This window comes from Acartia tonsa, chromosome 9 (assembly GCF_053477335.1).
Source record: "Acartia tonsa isolate MP-2025a chromosome 9, ASM5347733v1, whole genome shotgun sequence".
Classification (NCBI taxonomy): Eukaryota; Metazoa; Arthropoda; class Copepoda; order Calanoida; family Acartiidae; genus Acartia; species Acartia tonsa.
The window spans coordinates 42,082,630-42,098,730 of NC_137268.1; the positions used below are offsets into that span (position 1 = coordinate 42,082,630).

General features: G+C 31.7%; 2 protein-coding genes across 2 annotated transcripts; one reads left to right on the forward strand and one right to left on the reverse strand.

Moving 5' to 3' along the window:
* Positions 1-1,069: 1,069 nt before the first annotated feature.
* Positions 1,070-12,236, reverse strand: LOC145328980 (myosin light chain kinase A-like). Its single transcript, XM_080172970.1, has 15 exons — positions 12,188-12,236; positions 11,263-11,339; positions 10,742-10,925; positions 10,312-10,408; positions 9,789-9,856; positions 9,276-9,340; positions 8,797-8,858; positions 8,418-8,477; positions 7,660-7,816; positions 6,792-6,878; positions 6,326-6,426; positions 3,632-3,807; positions 2,075-2,217; positions 1,680-1,820; positions 1,070-1,269 (listed from the first exon to the last, which is right to left on the reverse strand). Exons 2-15 carry the CDS (start codon positions 11,308-11,310, stop codon positions 1,096-1,098), a joined length of 1,563 nt encoding a protein of 520 aa, XP_080029096.1. The 5' UTR covers positions 11,311-11,339; positions 12,188-12,236; the 3' UTR covers positions 1,070-1,095.
* A 1,130-nt stretch (positions 12,237-13,366) lies between these two features.
* Positions 13,367-16,083, forward strand: LOC145328989 (uncharacterized). Its single transcript, XM_080172981.1, has 3 exons — positions 13,367-13,859; positions 14,391-14,546; positions 15,530-16,083. Exons 1-3 carry the CDS (start codon positions 13,726-13,728, stop codon positions 16,068-16,070), a joined length of 831 nt encoding a protein of 276 aa, XP_080029107.1. The 5' UTR covers positions 13,367-13,725; the 3' UTR covers positions 16,071-16,083.
* The last annotated feature ends 18 nt before the right edge of the window (positions 16,084-16,101 follow it).

Below are 16,101 nucleotides of genomic sequence, written 5' to 3' on the forward strand. Positions count from 1 at the left end.
AACAGGGATCCTAAGATATTTTGAGGATATCTCAATGGATAAGGGATAAGACAATGGACGAAAATTGATGTAAACGAAAAATGAAATAGCCCCTTCAGCATATCAAAACTATTGGAGAAAAAGTTTGAATATTGGTTATTTGTGTAAAGACCCGTGGTTTTAAATTTCATAAAAATGTGGGGATCAGAATAATATACAGTCCACAGTCTACTTCTTCCCTGGTTTCAAATCATGTAAAGTATGAGAATTAAATAGTTGGGTGTTGCTTAATTTAATTCCCTTTTAACCTTCGAATGACGTTAAGAATCATAGGACATAACCTAGTGTTTAAATAACAATTCTAGAAACTTTGCTCTATAATAACCAATCTAATGTCATTAACCCAACTATAAAAGGTAACCATATAGCAAACTTATATACAGAGAAAAATTACAACTAAGCGTAAATAACAATTTTAATTATCATAACACAAACATTATAAATAGCAAACTGATTTACTGGAATAATGGTATGGCAACTGAACAAAAAACTTTTAATAAATACTTGCATGTTAAGTTTCCTTTTGGTAATTCGGAAGAAAGTGATAAAAGATTTATTTCAGATTTATTTTAAAAGTATTAGTGTGTATCACAGAGAGAATCTTAAAGTAATGATTTATTTTTACTATTATCTGGAGTATAAAGTAACTTTGTTGAACACTATTTAAGTAATAGTTACACGAAAAGCATTTTTAGAGTCTTGATAATTTTTAGTGATCATGTGTAAATGCTTCTTTTGATTAGACTTATTATGGAGATAAACAAAATGCCTTATTTTAAAATCTTATACTTTTCGTGAAACTTAACCTTAAAATATACAATCTACCAATATTAAAGGCAAGAAAATATTTAATTTTTACATAAAAGAAAAAAATAATAATCTTAACAAAAAAAAGATCTTAACTTATATTTAAGAGTTTTTTTATTGACTAATTCAGGATTGATTAATCTTTTTTTTTTATTTGAACATGTGATATGTTATAATTAAGTTTAAATTAATTTTTCATTTAAAAATTGTAGTAATCGATATCTTATATTGTTTGTGAGCAACAAACATTTAATTTTCCCGGTCGCCATTTTCCGATGTTTTGAGCCGTTTGTCTGGCGTTTGGCAGGAGTTCTCCGCGCTCACATGCATGCGTTTTAATTGTCCTGTGACGGATGGGTTCACCATAGGGATGGCTTGGATCACCGCAGGGTTAAGGGGTCGTAGGGCTTCTCTTTCATCTGCCTGGAAGAAACAAATAGTAATTAACTATTCAGAACCGAACTTAGGTAAGGTTAAGTAGAGGTTAGATGCGCAAGTACAGTAAAAAAAGGAGAGGGGGGGGGGCCAGAATTATTTCTTTCAAAACTAAAAATTTGTTGTGATTTGGTGGTAAAGAAATAGGTTTAAGTAAAAGCAAACATTTATATAAAGGTATTGAAAAAAACCAGTTGAAATTATCATTGGTATAATTTGTATTTTTTTTCAGTCAAAATGTGTTCTATAGTATTTTTTCTTCTTCAAAGCTTTTTGTTACTTGTTTTTAGCTGAGTAGGTACTTTTTTTCATTTTCAAATTGTACTTATAAAACACTTTATTTTTCGGGATCCCTAAATAGATCGTTTCCCCCCTTGTGACCTATCCCTAATTCCTACCTGGGATTTCACTTCCTGTTCTTTCATAAGAGCATGTGCCTCTGTCCTCATAGCCTGGTCCTGTAGCCACGGATGCTCCAGGATTTCGTCCGCTGACAATCTTTCCTCGGGCCGAACTTTCAACAGCTTGGTTATCAAATCCTAAACAGTACGATGCTTTAATTCAAAGCGCAACATAAAACTGACCTTTTTAATTTTTTTTATTCAAGGATCTTTGAGGTTAAGATAGTGCACAATAAATTGATATGCACTCTAATTATGATAAATATAACAAATATGTTATGGTTGAAAAGTTTGGACACTGCTAGCTGGTTTGAAAAAAAAAAAAATCAAGATTAATTGAAATACCCAAAGTATGAATTAAGGTATAACATTTTCTCTGTTTTATACCTTACCTTTGCTTCTTTGGAAACACTGTTAAATAGCTGGGGGTAGAATATAAAATTGGCGGTGAGAATTTGTTCCCTCAGTTTCTTATCACACTGTCTCTCGTCCGTAAAGGGGGGAGTTCCAGACAACAGGATGTACAAAATAACGCCTGAAAAAAAAACAAGGATGGATATATGCATAAAAAAGACAATTAGGTCCAAATAAAGTTCAATTGGATGTTATTTTTTCAGATGCAAAACGGAGAAAATAAAGGAGAACTAAATAAATATCAATAAAAACCAAAAAAAAATCACCAAAGTATTTTAAATTGTGACGGAGTGACATTCGGACATATCCTAGACATAGTGAACCTGTACTGCTAATAAGCTAAACGTTTGGAATATTGTAAAATGGTCCAATGCTAAAATTGCTATTATAGTAGGGTGAGGCGGGGCATTACCGGTAATTTTTTCGGTTTTTTGAAAAAAAAATGGGGTAAATATTAATATTTTTAAATGGGACCAAGACCATTAGAAAGCTTACGGAAAGGACTATCAGGTCCTAATAGGACGTTATCCTAGGACTTTTAGAAGTTTGTCATAATTGGACTCAAAGAAATTACCGATAAATGCCCCATGGTGGGGCATTGTGGGTAACGTCTTTTCAACCTAAAAAAAATCGATGAAAAACGGCCAAACGGCCAGTCAAACATAAATAATCATAATTAGTATAGGTTATAGGGATTATCCACAAAAATTTTCATGAAGATCGGACTATTCTTTCTATGTCAAAAATTATTTTTTTTAAAGGACGAGAAATTTCGATTTTTTTTTCACAAAAATTTTCTTTCAAAATAAAATTTAAATTTTTTTATATAAAAAAATCTGTTCTATTCACTTTTTGGCCTAATTCTTAAAAAGCCCATATTGAATTTTAGATTTTACCAAAGAAAACCTGAAAATTGATATTAAAAATCGAATTTGAATTTTTTTTTCGACGTTACCGAAAAATACCCCGCGCGAACTTTGGTCATTTTTGAAAAAAATATTAACTCTACATTTAAGCTCTCAACGGATTTGGAAAGAGCGGGCAATTCTTAGTTCAAAAGGTTTTTACGGATCAGTTCTAGGTCTTACCAATTTTTGTGTAGGTCGATCTTTATACACATAGGTGAAAAAATTTTTGGAAAAAAAAATTTTTTCGTCCGACTTTGAGACCCGAAAAGTACCCTTAAAATTTATCTCACAAAAATTTCATTTTATACTTTTTTGTAGGCAATTTAATAAGGAACAAATTTGCTTTTATGTTTTTTTCTGTCAGTCGATTAGAACATGGAGAAAAATGTCATTTTCTGAAGGTGGGTAAAAAATTACCGGTAATGCCCCTTACCGGTTAATGCCCCGCTTGACCCTATAAAAAAATAATGAGAAAAAATGGCTATAAATGGATGATATACAATGGATGATATACCTAAGCAAATTAATAGGATTGGAAACACAATTAAAAAAAAAGATTCTCGGATAAAACTATTTGGAATGCTAAATATGAATTCATGATGATTTATTACCAAAAACGCAACTTACCTAATGACCAACAGTCCACTTTATAATCATAGGTGCCGCCCCTGGCGGTCATCACAATAATCTCTGGTGCCAGGTAGTTGGGCGTGCCACAGAAGGTCTTTAATTCGTTGCCCAGGTTGACCAGCTTACTGAGGCCCATATCTGTCACTTTTATCACTGGCTTGGAATCATCAATACTGGACACAAGTCACAATTTTAGCTTATTTTATTTACAATAATAAAAGAATGTGTATCTATCAGGGCACTAAAAGGATGAGACAATAGCCGATAATTTGATGTAGTTTCCCAATGATAATACACAAAATTACCCTTCTGTAGATAACAGTTAGAGGTTTGAACGTTTTGACACGTGACTTAACTAAATGAACCAACTAATCAGAATTCTAAAAAGCCACCAAAGTTGTCAAGCAAACGAATAAGAATAGTTATTTCTCGCATCGTATTATAAACGGCTTACCGCGGATATAGAATGTACAATTATAAGATTAAAACCAGTTTTTGTAGCCCCGAGGTGCCGAAGGCACGGGCTAAAAAATATTTTTGTTGTATTTTTCTTTTTAAAACTAAAATTAATCCTGCATTGAATAGAAAAAGATGAGGTTTTCTTAATTTAAGTTCAAATGCATTTGGTGAAATAACCCCCTTAAAGTTGGTTGATATACTTAAAGTTCTTGAGTCCTTTAATTAGTGTTCAGTAAGATATCTTAAGTAGGGTTGGGCCGGATATCCGGTGTGGCCGGATATCCGGCCAGTTTCAATATCCGGCCGGATACCGGATATTGAAACTATCCGGCCGGATATCCGGCAATATAATCTTTTCAATATTTTTAAATCTTAAATGGCTGTAATTTTCTTATTATTAAAGCTAGAAGAACAATTTTTTCTGAATATGTTTATCTTTATGTAAAGAGGACTATCCACGAACATGAGCGATTTTAAGCACCTTCCAACATTGATCCGTAGTATTTTTTTTAGTGAATATAATAGGTTTATGTTAAATATTTGGTTTATCGACTTAAAAGTTATGCTTCACCATGGTTTTTTATGAAAAAAAACTAATGTAAAGCATTTTAGGATACAATAACATCTACTGCTTTGTTGAGTCCAAAGGACAAAATAAAATAAAAGCATTAAATGCCGTAAATTGCAAAAGTACATTAATTAAACTGTTAAAAGTATTACAAGCTACCAACCCTTTTTCTAAACCTACATTTTAATCAAAATGATATACTTTTGTGTCAAAGCTTTTAAACAACAGTTTGAACTCATCAAAACATTTGAGGAATTTGCACCAAACTATGCTTAACATTTCAAAGTTTTTTCATATAAAACCATAGTGAAACCTAACTTTTTAGTCGATAAACCAAATAATAAACATAAACCTAATATATTTACTAAAAAAATGCCAAGGATTAATGCTGGAAGGTGCTTAGAATCACTTGCTCTTGTTCGTAGATAGTCCCCTTTTATATTACAAATCTAAAAACATAAATTTTGGCGGTGGCAGCAGTACTTGGCAGCTGCCAGCCGCAAACCGACGGTTGGCAGGTAAACGGCAACGGATTTTATGAAATTGTAATATGTCATGAAGATATATAAAAAAGCCTAAGTTTAAAATTTGAAATCTTCAAGTAAAAATTTGCGGTCACAGGAACCGTTTAAAGATTTCTGGAGACCTGGAGGTTCAGGACTTGCAGGATTATACCTGGAACATGAAATCGACTTGATATATCTTTCATATAAGGATGTACGACTATAGGATATTTTAGTATTAGATAACATGAAATGCTTTGTTTAAGTAAAAAAAAATATTTTTACTTTTTACCTGAATGACCTTACCAGGTATGATGGCATCCTGTGCCCGCCAGGAAGGAGGTATTAAAAAATTTCAACTCTCAGTTATGTGTCATACCCATATTTTGAAAGTCACTAAGTTATAAAAAAAACAGAGGGAGGGGGGGGGGGGCTGGCATTTAACGCCACCTCCCCGACCATCCTCCAACCGTTAGGGGTTGATACTACAGATTGAGGGTAGTAGTAATTCATTAGATTAATTGCTTAGAAGAAAGATCATATAATAGCTACTTAATTTTTAAGTTTTGACCTTAATTTTATATAATAAAACACCAGTTTATGAAGAAATTTTTTTTGCAGGTATAGTCCCTTTCGTGGCATCGCCCCTTAAGGAGCGATTATTCGTATTTTCACAGTAGCTTTTCTCCTATTTCTAGCCCCTGCGGGGGGCTCTAACCTTGCGGGGCCAATTGCCTAACCCTGCGGGGCAATCACCTAACCAATATATAACCTAACCAATATATAACCTAACCTAACCTAAAATGACCTATTAAAAGCAATTTTAAAAATACGACAAATCGGCCCTTAAGGTGCGTTGCCACGAAAGGGACTATATCCTTTTTTGATACTTTAATATGCAGTAATTTGGCCGGTTATCCGGCCGGATATCCGGTAATTTGGCCGGATAACCGGATATTTGCCGGATATCCGGCATTTGAAATCAGCCGGATATCCGGTATCCGGCCAAAAAAATATCCGGCCCAACCCTAATCTTAAGTGGCATTGTCGTTGGATTTTTAATGCTTACGGCAACTTTGTATTAGTCATTTCAATTGCCAGTTTAGCAATGAAAATCGATATTTTATTCAGCAAAAATAAAACAAAATTGTGTTTGTTTGCCTGCATAGTAGAACATTTTCAGGTTTGAGGTCACGATGGCAAATATTACTGGCATGTAGGTACTGAATAGCAGAGGCTAGCTGGTAAAAATGCAGCTTAGCTTCCTGGTAAATGGATTAAAATTCATATTCAATTGCTTTTCTACGTTCCAAGGCCTTTAATAAATACTCTACCGACCATTTGACAGTATCTTGACTCTATTCAATATAATAGGTAAATAAAAATTGTTTTAATGTAGTTTTAAAAGTTAGATTTTAATGTAGCACTCATATAAGAATGACTTTTTAATACCTATATTTTTCACAAGATTTTGTAGTTTTAGAAATGTTTTCATATATTTTATTAACCTATAACAGCTATTTCTAAATTGACCACTCTATTTATCTTTTATTTTCCCTTTTAATAGCTATTATAAAATACTGAAAATGCTATCACTTAAAAAACTTTTGATGTATATTAATCCATTTTCCTTCTCATTGAACTTATGTTTTTGTATAATTTTCTCAAATAACTCGCCACCCTCAGCTAACTCCAAGACTATGTACATGTAATCCTGATGAGTTTTAATTTAATATTCTCATTTAAAACGTAAAGAAATTTCTAGGTTTTGAAACAGTGGCCAAAATGTAGAAAGGGGTAGTTGCACGAAATGCATTTGAACCCAATTTAGTGAACCGCATATTTTTTCCTGGTTAATTGGTTCAACTACATTTATATGACATATATTTGATAAAATTTTAACTTTTTAACACGTAGTTTTTAATATATCAAGACTTGAAAATCATTTTTTTAAATTGCATATATCACAAAAAGACGGTTTTCAAGTCTTGATATTTTAAAAACTACGAGGTAGAAAATTGAAATTCTTTTAGATATATGCCATATAGATGTAGTTTAACCCATTAACTAGGAATAAATATATGGTTCACTAAATTAAGTTCAAATGCATTTCATTCAACTACCCCTTTCATAAAAAAAAACTGAAAACTATGATATTTAAAGATTGAAAACAAAGTTGATAACTCCTAATTGGAAAATGGACTAGGGGGGGGGGGGGAGTTTTGACACATTTGCGTAAAAACCTGGTACCTATATTCATCATATAAGAATGATTTTATCTCTAATAACCTATCCTCTCAGTCCAAAGATAAAGCCTAGGTACCAGGTTTACGCAAATGTGTCAAAACTCCCCCCCCCCTTAATCCATCCAAAGAAAAAAACTTAAAAATTGCTTGGCTTGTCTGGTTATACTTTCTAGGTGGTTTAAGGCTATTTTTCTCTGCCCCTTCTATTAATAAAGAACGAAAGTAATGAATAATGAGAAATATTCCTGCCTTGGTATCAATAACATCCTCCAGGTTAATAATACAAGGATGCTTCACTTTCCTCAGTATGTTGACCTCATTCATGATAGCAGCACTGCTGGTGTGGGCGGTTTTAGTTTGTTTCTTGTTGATTATTTTAATAGCTACCCGGTGAAGGTCTTTGGTCCTGAATAATAATTTTATATTAGTTGAATGCACTGGCGTGCGCGGGATTTACCAAAAAATGGGTAGGCACCAGTTCTACTCAAAATTCTTATTCTAGGTGGGTGTCGAAACCCCCCTTTCCGGACGCTTATTGTTGGATGCCTATAGTTCTCTATGTGTCAAATTTAATCTCTAAAACTGCTATACTGTTAATTTTTTCAGTAACCAAAAACAATAATTCAGGTAATATTTGAAAATTATACTTAGGTAAGTAATCATCTGACTGCTAAAGTATTTAGATTTTTATAAGATACTTAATAATCAAACTTTAGAATCTAGTTCTTTTTAGTATTTTTTTTTTTTTTAACAATTAAGTTGCTTCTCTTTAATGCTTAAAAGTTCTGTGTCTAATTTTTAGTCACTAATAACTTAGCAAAGCTACTTCACAAGTCTTGAAATCTAGAAGTAAGGTTTGTTACAGAGAGGGGGAACAATGGGCTGTATATTACACTAATCATAATTTACAGAAAAGGTAATTTTGTGTAACATCATCGTGGATGTATATCAATTTATTGGCCATTGTCTTTTTTCTTAAGATCCCTGCTAGAAGTTATTTTTGTTACCTGAATCCAAGTCTAACAATTCCACAGGCACCTTTGCCCAACTCTTTGCTCACAAGGTAACTAAAAAAAGAATAATGTAGGTAGGTATTGACATAACATTTGAGAACAAAAAATTGCATGATATTATATTTACATAAAGTTTAATATTGAGATAGTCAAGGTTACTGTTGAAAATAAAATAAGGTATAAAATGATGCAGTTTTTAAAATATGTATCAAAAGCTTTGTTTTAATCATAAAAGTTTTCAATTAAGCCAAATGTCGAACCTTCTCACTACTAAGTTCTAATACAAAACATCTAAAAGTTAAAACATTTTGAAAACTACAAAGTTGAAGCTATAGTTCCTTAAACAGAGTCTACATTCATAAAATATATTTACTTTTTAGTAAGTTCTTCAGGAAATACTTCTTTTTGTGCATCCATGGATCGAAAAACAAACACCTACAGTAAAAAATATGATTAATATTAGGAAAGCTGAGTTTGGAACGAATTACTACCTAATTTACATGGCAATCAGTTGATTCAAATCCTTATTTAAACAATTAAGTGAACCCTCATGAAGTTGCTCAATGCTTATTCACAATTGAGTTAATATTAACAAGATTTGTTTTAATCAAAACATACATATCCGTTTTAGAAATTAAAAATAAGATTATTGTCTTTTCATGTACTACAGACATACAAACCTCATAAAGTTTTTTTGAAAACTGTTCTGAACTTCTGATACTTTAGACAAAAAGTTAATAAAAAGTCCGATGAAAATTGGGCCATAATACGAAGAAAAAAAAATTATTTTACATCCAAATACATTATATTGCCAATCTCAGAGGTCGATGCATTAAGCTATAAAAATCTCACCTTTTTATTAGCACCTGCAAAGCATATTTCAGAATCATGGTCCAATGGTCTCACCATATTTTTCCCTAAAAACATACAAAGGATTAATTTAGGTTCATATAGGTTGTTTTCATCTATTTTTGATTGCTAGGTAATTAAAGTTTCTCATTTTCAAACTGCAATCACCTTTGCTTTATTTTTATCATAATAATATTTAAGCTAAGCTTTAATGGGGTATTATCATCCTTATCAATATTCATAACTCTATCCTATTATTTAAAGCAATAAGGTTTTTGGTTTAAAGTTTAAGATCTCGGAAACTAACTGAACCAATTTGGTTCTCAGTTTTAGAGAAGTTTTATATAGGTCTTTAGATGGTTTTAGGATATTTTATTTTTTTTAAGTTTTACATCGTGGGATGGTTTAAGGCTATTCCCCCCCCCCTTTCTTTCCCCTTTGTTAACAAATCCTCTAGATACCAGGTGCACAGCCGCTAGTTACCATAAAGGAAGGTGGAGAAAAAATTGTACCAACCTATTTTTTCACCATTAAGCCAAGTTCCATTGGAACTATAATCTTTCAAGAATACACCATCTGAGTTTCTGAAATAAAAAAATAATGCTTTTATTAGGTAAGTTATACTTGTGAAATAGATTATTACTGACCAATGAACGATGTCCATGTTAGCAACCTAAATGGACGACAATTTTTCCCCTGTCATAATATCCACGTATATTCTACGTTCATTACTTATGATGTACCACTCACTCAATGACCAAAACAGAGAAACAACCTTGCAGCAGAGATAATCTTTATATGATGTCATTAAATGTTCAAATTTTGACTGATGGCTGTTTAAATATTGAAAAAAAAACTATGGAGAAGATGTTTTTTTTGTATTAAATCATTAGGTATATACACTGAGAACCAAATCAATAGGCAAATCTGAATTTTTAGATTAGCGGCTCAGCGTGAGCAATTCATTTTGGATGATTTTACAATAAATATTTAATTGATTATTACATTTCTTATAGAAAAAAATAGGTAAAATCCTTACCTAAAAACTTCACATTGTGTTTTGGAGATGGCAAGAAATAATTTTTCATTGACCATGTCCGTCTTCTGAACCACGTAATCATTAGACTGGGCTCGGCCTAAACATTTAATACATTATGGATTTGTGAAAAAATGTAAATTACTTGGAATTTGCTTGTATACCTACCTAACCTATGCATGTAAATTACAAATAAAAATCTAAATTTGTAACACAACAATTAGCAAATATTGAGAAATTAAAGGTAGGTACAATATGGATAATTATATGGTTAATTTGCATTAAAATTCTTTAAATGCTTTATAAAAAAGATAATTTTAAGGTAGTTAACGTAGTTTTTAAGATACCTAATCAAATAAAAAAAACTTAGGTATCCCTATACAAAATGAAATATTAAAATATTGTATTAATAGTAGGTAATACAATTACCTACCTAATTTAAAGCTATCACCAACGAGCTCAATCCTGGGGAAAGTCCCGGAGTGAGGATAAAGCTGGCCCCAGATTTTCTGCTGGAAAGACTGAGTAGCAACCTCATCGCCAGTGTCGTCGAATGGTTGGGTAGCAATTTGTGAGTGTGAATTGATGCTGATTTCTACCGATGAGTCGTTGTTTTGCTAAAATAAAAACAAGGTTTAAATACAAGATATGAAAAATAATAAGTTAAGATCTTAAGAGACAAGACAATGGACAAAAAATATTCCTTCTATAAATTAAGATTGTTAATTAAAAGTTTTGACACTGCTAGTTTAGAACAAATTAAGATTTATTAAAAGCGAGTTTTGAACAACAAATGTAAGAACTTGTTTATAAAACGTTGAATACAGTACAAAAAAAACTTTTACCTGAGAAGTTTTATGATAAGATAAGAGAAACAAATATGTCTAATTGACAGAGGAACTAGTTTTTCTAGTCTGTTTTCTTAAATAAAAAGTAGATAAAGTAAGTAAAAACCTGTCTCATTTTGCCACAAGAGGCGCCGTCTGTAGCATCACCAGTCATGACTTTTTATTCCAAACTTAATTCTCTATCTAAAAAAAGAGTTCAAAATTAAATATTCTGTTTAAAGATCCATATTTCAAAGTAAACAATAAAAAATCCAAGAAAGCTTAAAAATCTTATACATGCAACTCCCTCAAATAGGTTAGGAAGCTCAATTAAAATAAATATCTATATCTTAATTTTGACCGTTTGAATTTCAAAATTTATCTCTTAATTAATCTTCCTAATATGAAGCTGTCTCTATTTAGACCCTTCCCCCCCCCTTTAACAAAGTTGGAGTAATAATGTCGATAAATGTGATTAATACTTAATAGGGTGGGTCGATTTTGGAATTTCACATTAGTAGACATTGGCAAGGGTTACTGGGCCAATATAAAACCCTGTGAAACTTGGAAGAGGTTTTTTAATCCAAAAACAACGGGCGCGCGGGGGGTATAAAATGTGCCCGCTCACTTATAAAACCAAAAATTGAAATTCCTTCAAACACAGGCATGTTGCATATCAAAATGACCGCATTGAAATGCTGGGCGTTATCCTCTTAGATTTTTTTTTGTATTTTGAAAATTTGAGTTTTTTTATGTAATTGAAAGGTGCCTACAAATATAAATTTTTATTCTAGAGGTGCTAATTTTATCGGTAAAGTTCAAAATATTTCGGCCCCAAAAAATGTACAAAAACTGTGCTGTAATAGTTATCCTTAAGGAAAATTTAAGAACCTTTATATATGGACGAGCAACAATGAATAAGAAAATATGATTTATAGATAAAGAAGAATTAACACTTATTAACACATTTAAAGTTTTAATAGAAAACATATCTATCAACTATCAATTACTTCCTAAATATTAAATAATTTGTTATGACAAATTTAAATTACCTTTAATTTTATGTATAATAATCTAACATTTCATAAATCTGAAAACTTTAATATGTAGATTAATTTAAATAAATAAAATATTATATTTTATTGTATAGGCGTAAGAAGAGACACCTAATGCTGCTTTTTTGCATATACACCAGAATTTCTTTGTACGTTCTCTAATAAAGTGAAACCTGTAGCGTGCGTGCTAAAAACGTTCTCCTCCATTCCCGCTCTTTATCCCATTACCGACCTACACTCCTATTGGATGAACGGCCTGACCAATAAATGACAGGGGAAATAGCAACCTAAATCGACGATAATTTTACTTCTGTCATAATATCCCCGGTCACATACATTCCACATAAGAAGTATTTGATTAATATGTACAAAAACACGATATGACACATACAATAAGTTGACAATTTTAAATAATCATAATTCTCTGTTAATTGTGTAAAAAAAATGGAGCCTTAAAAGCACTAAAGTGAAAATAATAAAATTATAATGGAAGAAATAATTATAACATGTTGATACTGAGTCTGATAGTGACATCAATTTGTTTATATTTACAACTGTCCAAAAAGTTCACAAAATCCGCGGCATTCGCGCAGTTTTATACAACGACGACATTTTAAAAGGCAATTTCATATCTTAACCCCTATTGGCCAATTTAATATTTAAAGAGATTTGATTTATTTCAAAATTTTCCTTCTCGGCTCCTCATTGGTTGATTATAATCTTCAAAACCAGTTTCTTCAAGTTGTCCGGCGATTTTTAGGATTTTTGGACATTTCACATTTTGTCATTATCCCCTTTCTCTTATTGATTTAAAGTAATGTTGAAATATTATTTTTATAATTTTTTAGGAATTAAAAAAAGGTTGTTCCCCTTATATGTGCTAAGTTGAGCATAAACATCTCTCTTAGTTTAAAAAGAGAGGAAAATGGGATTTTTTACGTGTGGTTTTTGTAATAAGTTTACATTATTTTAAAGATGAAAAGGGGGTTCAGTGCTCGCTAGGCACTCTTCGAGAATGCACTTAAAAAATTGTAAGTATGATTTTTAAACAACTATAAAAATATATTTAATAAATGTATTTGTGTGGGGGGAAAATGTCTGGGAAAAAGTGTCTTTTCAGAAAGGGTAAATGCAGCTTCAATATTTTGATTGGGAAATAATTTTGGGGGTCATTCGAATTTCAAGATTGACCCAACATATTTGTTGCTTAATTTATGCTTATCATTGTGGTTTTTTAATGTAATCTATAGTAATGATATGTACATGTATGTATTATTTGTTATTTTAATGTAGACCAAACCTCTATCTATAAATTTAATTTGTCTTTAACTTTTTAAAATCTGAAATACAATATGATATAAATTTCTGTCAGAGGTATGTGGGTTGGATTAAGCAACTAGTATTATACTTAAATGATATTATAATGTGATAGGCCATTGAAGATCGAGTTAGAGTTTTTTTTTAATGGGTCTAATTCAATAATTCCCTAATTATATAAGCTTAAGTCGAATTGATTATCAGAAAACCATATAAGAATGAGCGCGGTTTTAATGGAAAGAGAACCAGGCAAGGACGGAATGGAATTGGGTGATGAAACTGTCGACTTCCTGGATTCCGAACAAATGACTGCTAAAGTTGTACAGCTGCAAAGTCAATTGGACCAACTGAGGTAAAGTTATAATAGGATATGTATGGAAATGTTTTGTTTTTAATCATTTTACACATGTTTTGATTTTTCTTAAAAGAGATTCTTTATATACAGTCAAGTTAGACTTATAGTAGATAAGTAGCTGTGCCTTAAATGTTGTAGCGATTTACCAAAAGAAAAGTTAATTATACTTAAATTTTGAAATTAATCAGATATCTCTGTAATGCCTAAGGGATCTATACAATTACATGTAACCTTCTCTGTTGGTCAAAAGTAACTACAGACTAACATACAAATTATAATTGAAAATTTGAGAATAGTTATTTCTCGCATCGTATTATAAACAGCTTTCCGCGGATATAGAGTGTACAATTACAAGATTAAAAAAACTGTTCTTAATCTTATGATTTCACATTTTTATATTCGTAGAAAGCTGGATATAATACGATGCTAGACATAGTTTTTTCGTATGGATGAGATCCGGTTCTTATCCACCGGATTGGAATGAATACGAGAAAAACATTTATAGTACATAGTGAATTTATGTTCTAGGTTTAAATCACTGAAAGCCAGAGCAGAATATGAAAGTTTGATATCTGCAGATGATAACATTGTTGACAAGTTCTACCCGAAGGAAGAAATAGATGCTGAGAAGTTGAACAGTCTGACTCAGTGCAGAACTAAGTCGTGTTTGAATTACTGCACACTTCAGGAAATAATACTTTAATGAAATTTTAATTTATATAATTTTGCTTTTTTCATTTAAATGTAAATAGGGAGAGGATTAAATACTCAACGATCTCGTGTTCAAATATCAAGTACATTTTCATACATAAAAGACCGCTTAAAATCACTTATATAGCTTACTAGAAAAAGGTATTAGGATTGCCAAGTGTTGTAGATCTTGATTAAGAGATTGTTTCTAAATGTAACTTGTAAAAGAAAAAAAGGAAGATTGACTGTTTAATTAATCTACGTCCCTTTTTTTTTTTTTAAATATAAAAGCTTCAAAAAGAATTAAAAATTAAAAAAGAATACCTCTAGAATTTGATATCTTCTGATATTTATGCCACAATTTTCAATTTTCTGGAAGCTTTTTATCAGCAATAAATGTACAGAGGGGGGGGGGGGGGGAGTTCTGATACATTTGCGTAAACCTGGTATATTGGCTTTATCTTTGGGCCGAGAAGATAGTTTATTAGGGATAAAATCATTCTTATATGATGAATTTTCCCAAGTTTAAGATTTTTTGGATAGGCATCTAGGTAATCTCTGTACAAATAAAAATGATTTTTTTTGTGAAGAGTTAGAGGTCAGCTTATTAAACAAAATATGCATGTTTTTTCTTCAAATATGTGAATAACATTCAAAAAGATGCATAGGTAGGTATTTTGTTTTATAAGTTGACCTCTAACTGTTATTAAAATTTTTTTTTTCATTTTTACCTGTACAGTGACCACCTGGAGGCCTGGAGCTCCGGAACTTGGAGGTCTATCCAAAAAATCTTAAAACTTGGGAAAATTCATCATATAAGAATGATTTTATCCCTAATAACCTATCCTCTCAGCCTAAAGATAAAGTTATATACCAGGTTTACGCAAATGTGTCAGAACTTCCCCCCTCCCTTAATTATTATCTTTGAATAATAAACCTAAAGTATGGGAATAAATTCAAATGAGTATCATTTTCAATCAGGATGCTCTCAGAGGTTCTGAAGCTGTCAAGGCTCTGAAAGCAGGCCTTGATCTCTTGGACGAGAAAGAAAAGGGCGACATTGCTGATGGTGATAATGAGACTAACGAAGAAATAAACCTTGAACCAGAAGAAAGAGACTATGTTCTTGAACTAATTGAAGAAGAAAAAGAGTTGAGCAAAGATCTAACAGAAAAGAGTCAAACTTGTATTGATCAAGAAATGGAAATTCTACAGATGAGGAAAGAGGTTGCTGACAACCTCTGCAGGATATCTGAACTCTGGGCCATCATTAACAGCACTGGATCTAGCGGCCAAGTGACTGATTCTGCCCTACAGGCAAGTTTAAAAGTGGAGGAAGCGAAGCTGAACCAATTAAAATTGACTATTCAGCGGCTCATGATGGGAGAGGAACACCTAGGACAGGTGTTTGATCCTGCTACTAATGAAAGATTCAAGGGAATGTACTACAGATGCGGGCTAAAGCCCCAAGATTTACTAAATGAAGACAAGATGGATCTTACACCTTCAGTGCCATAAAAAGTTTTTTTTTTTTTAAAAACCTGTTAAT